General features: G+C 33.8%; 1 protein-coding gene across 2 annotated transcripts; it reads left to right on the top strand.

The window, feature by feature from the left end:
• Window positions 1-295: 295 nt before the first annotated feature.
• LOC116114799 lies at window positions 296-2876 on the top strand. Of its 2 annotated transcripts, XM_031400946.1 has the most exons (7): window positions 296-502; window positions 667-972; window positions 1256-1349; window positions 1886-2004; window positions 2087-2185; window positions 2496-2591; window positions 2673-2876. In XM_031400946.1, exons 2-7 carry the CDS (start codon window positions 667-669, stop codon window positions 2727-2729), a joined length of 771 nt encoding a protein of 256 aa, XP_031256806.1. In that variant the 5' UTR covers window positions 296-502; the 3' UTR covers window positions 2730-2876. The 2 variants fall into 2 exon arrangements, with proteins under 2 accessions (XP_031256806.1, XP_031256805.1); XM_031400945.1 differs by having other exon boundaries at window positions 297-972.
• The last annotated feature ends 1137 nt before the right edge of the window (window positions 2877-4013 follow it).

Genomic DNA, 4013 nt, shown 5'->3' on the forward strand with positions numbered 1-4013 from the left:
ACCCTCATTTTCACATCACTCCTTAAAATCCACTAAACAAACAATAGTTGTAATGAAACTGAGAAAATGAGAAATTAAGGTATAAAGGTCAACTGTTTTGTGGGTAGAATTAAAGGAAATAATTTCTGTTTTATTATATTTAATCGATGAAATGGATTTTGATTTTTGCAACTACAATGCGTAAGTACGATTATCGTGATTGACATTGACTGACTGTCCCAAAGCAGTAAAAAATGTAATAGAAACCAGAGGCACAGCACAGCGCCACACCGCACGGTCCGCACCTACTGGTCTTATTTATTCAATTCCAAATAGAGTTCTTTTCACTTCCTAATCACCATCCAACGCTCCCAAGTCAACATCATTCACGTCTCCAATTAATACCAACGGTCAAGATTGCAGAGAACACAATTTTCGTTTCCCGGTCGCTCCATTTGATAACACACTCAAAGTTCGATTCGGATTCAACATCGAAACTCAAAGACCACCAGTTGATGAGCCGGTAAGCTTCTGTTGTTAATTCTTGTACCCATTCGAGTTAGTTTCTGGGTTTTCTTCATAACGACGCCTGAAAAAAAAGAGGAGCTTACAGAGATAGTTTTCGACTTTAGTTGGTGAAATTTGATTTGGGTTAAATTTGAGGTGTGGGATTTTGTGATTACCCAGATGGGATCTGGAGATGAAGTCGTAGAAATTGAGAATCTGGAGAGGGGTTTGTTATCTGATAAAGACATAGAAAAAGCTGAGGACGATAATAGTGATACTGTCTTGTATACGGCGTCGTTTCGGGAGAAAGAAGACAATTTTGTGAAATATCAAACTGCTCGATGGGTATTATATTCATTGCTTTTGATATTGGCTTGGGGTATTGGTTTGTTCATGCTGTTGTATTTACCTGTAAGGAGATATATACTACGGAAAGATATCCGCTCCAGAAAGCTCTATCTCACTCCAAATGCCATTGTATATAAAGTAAATTCACTACACTTCTTTCACTTTTTATGTTTTCATTTGTTGCTTTTACTGATATTTTGGGTTGCATTTAAAGTTCTATGATTCAAAGGTGTAGTTTGCTAATCATTTTATAATTTGAGGCCGACTGTATGTTACTTATAAATTAACAATTTGGACGGGAATTTATAAAATAGTTTGAAGCTGTAAACATATTGTTCAATTGTATGTTAATTCCTTTGATGTCATGCCAAGTTATGTATGTATGTCTTCTGTTGGATAATACTTTTTTTCTTTAGCTCAGGTTACCAGGCCGGTGCCATTTCCATGTTTTGGTGAATTAAAGAAAGAGAAGCATGTTTTGTTGCCTTCAGTTAGGGACATTGTGATTGAACAAGGTAAAAGCTTTGGTGTGATTTTTTTAATCTACGATATTTGTGGCGTGATTGTTGCTATGCTATTCTTTGAGTTTATAAAGGGCTCGACCAGGGTTTAATTTTACCATTTGATATCAAGGATAGATCAAACATTCTGAAGGATCGGTTGCATAAGTTACGTTGCTGTAGTTATATGCTATTATCGAGTTCAGTAATACAGTATACTTAGAGATTGAGTACCCTAACAACAATCGTACTTGTATTCACTATTGTACTTCAGTTTGTCCAAAACAACAACCTTGTAGCAAAGTTCGCTAAAATGTTGTTGAAACATTGTCTTGCCTCTCACCAAAGCCAAGAAAAGCTAAGACTGGGTACATTTGGGCCATCTGGAGATGTTCTCTCCCACCTGTTTTTGCTCTTGTTTAAAGTCTTGTTGAGTAAAGATATTTCCTCATTGATGTTGAAATATTTTCGTCTTACCAATAGTTTAGAGTTTATCTCTATTTTATATCAGCTGATTTCAGTAAACTTTAAAATACTTGTATTACCCTCAGGCTATTTGCAGTCTTTGTTTGGTGTATACTCTCTTAGAATAGAAAATGTTGGTGTAAGAAGGCCTCCAAGTGATGATGTTCAAATCCAAGGCATAGCAAATCCAAGTGCTTTCAGAAAGGTACTCTGTTGTCATCATAATTATTATTGGTAATTTTGAAGAAGAAAAAATAATATTTATGTATTCCTCCATGCCTATTTAGGCTGTTTTGACGCGTCTTTCAAATATGAGGAGTGAGGTGTTCTCTAGGCAAGCTTCTGCAATTGAAGACATTCCAAAGACAAGTTATTCATCGTTAGGGGTATGCCAAAATATCATTTCTCCCATGCATTTTCCTTTTCTGTTTTTCATGTGCCTGACATCGCTTTGTTGGCACTAACTATTAGTGGAGCTAATTTGAGTTTGTATATTGTAAGTTTAGGTTCACTTCAAAATGTTCTGCACAAGTAGGACAAGGGTAAATGTAGCCAGTCCACTAGGATCATTTTGTATATTACCAATATTTAGCCTTCTTAATATGCGGTGCAATAGGGAATTTTGTTTTCTTCAAGTTCTTTCTTTTTGTACACTCACTTGTCATGCGTATAATTTGTTTACTTTTGCCATTGCAGAAGTCCCCATCAAAATCTGTAAGGCATGATGTAAGTCCTTATTCAGGAGATGTAGCACTACTACAAAAACTTGAGGAGGTTGAAAGTTCTGTAAAGGTAAACCAGGACAGCAGTTTTATCTTTTTTTTCTGGATTTGTTGCACTCTTAATCATATTCATGTCTGGTGATTGGTACAGAGAGTTCAAACCTTAATGGAGGAACAACAATGTCAAACATCACAATCTGTTAGTTAAGGTGAGTGTGTACTTTACTGTATTAATTTCCTGGCTTGTTCTGTGTGTTTTATTGTACATCTCTTTTGGTGCCAAGTGGTAATTTATCTGGACATGTAATCAGCACAAATATTAACTAATTTTTTCTAGTATAATTTTTCAAATTCATTCACCATGTGAACAATTCTGGGTTCTTGTTTCTTTTCTTCATTTCGATGTCTCCGTTACCTGTATTGTTCACTCTGGACTTTCCGATCAACAGGCAGGTTTCTCAAATTAGAAATTTTAAATCAAACTGCATACAACTTTTTAACTCCTAACCATCTAATGTGTCCGATATTATCTGTCACTCCGTAACAAATAATTTACATAAGTTTTATTGTCCATTTTATTATGTACACTGTCTGGCTATTATATTGATGATTCTTATAAAATGTAATTTAGGCAGCACAGTGATCTGCAAAACCAGTGAACCTTAACTTATGGCATTTAACATTACCTTTTTGGAAGTGAAATTAAGGAAATGCTGCTGCACATGATCAAGCGCACATACATAAGAGAAAAACTGTCTTACGTTTAAGAGCCAAACAAGTTTCAAAATCATGTAGTTATTAATGAAAGGGGGAACAAAGGTCCTAGAATATGAATGTTTTATCAGAAAATTCAATGAGCTCAAGCTTCTCCGTATTAATAAATTTGTTAAAGAAAGTTTCCTTACCTGAGACTGAACAACCCCTTTTCATTCCAATTTCAATGCAGTAAAGTTGTGTATATATGCATGTATGTACATTTTTTTTTTTTTTTTTTACCATCAATCAAATGTAAACCTTTAGATATAAACATAATAAATGTGTTAGATGTGATGAAATGAACTAGTGAGAGAAATGATGCAAATTGATTATAAGTTTACAAAATTTAATGACAAACTATAGTAGGAATTTTCTCAAGAGATATGCAAAAAGAAAAAGAAATACAAAATATGAATCAGAGAAAGAAATAAAGCATTAACTATAGAAGAAAATGTTTATTAAACAGATTGCAGGAATACCCTTTGGTCGATTAAGTCAAAGTCAAAGAGTGTGATGGAAATTGTGGTTGATAGGAAAAGTATGAGTGGTGGTTCTTAAGATTTGTTTAAAACAATTAACATCCAACTTTATTTAATAAATTATTCTATATTCAAACATATTGTTCTTCTCTTTTACAAGACAAGACAATACAATAAAAGAAGCTTTGTTAACATATGATATTTAATTAAGTGGTATATATACGATTTGAGTTTTGTTAATGTGTTTAAAAAATGAG

Source organism: Pistacia vera, unplaced genomic scaffold, assembly GCF_008641045.1.
Source record: "Pistacia vera cultivar Batoury unplaced genomic scaffold, PisVer_v2 Contig723, whole genome shotgun sequence".
Lineage (NCBI taxonomy): Eukaryota > Viridiplantae > Streptophyta > Magnoliopsida > Sapindales > Anacardiaceae > Pistacia > Pistacia vera.

Coding starts and splice junctions, on each gene's coding strand:
- LOC116114799 (XM_031400946.1), top strand. CDS start 667: ATGGGATCTGGAGATGAAGTCGTAGAAATTGAGAATCTGGAGAGGGGT. Junction 2,005..2,086: donor ATCCAAGTGCTTTCAGAAAG/GTACTCTGTTGT, acceptor ATGCCTATTTAG/GCTGTTTTGACGCGTCTTTC. Junction 2,186..2,495: donor CAAGTTATTCATCGTTAGGG/GTATGCCAAAAT, acceptor TTGCCATTGCAG/AAGTCCCCATCAAAATCTGT.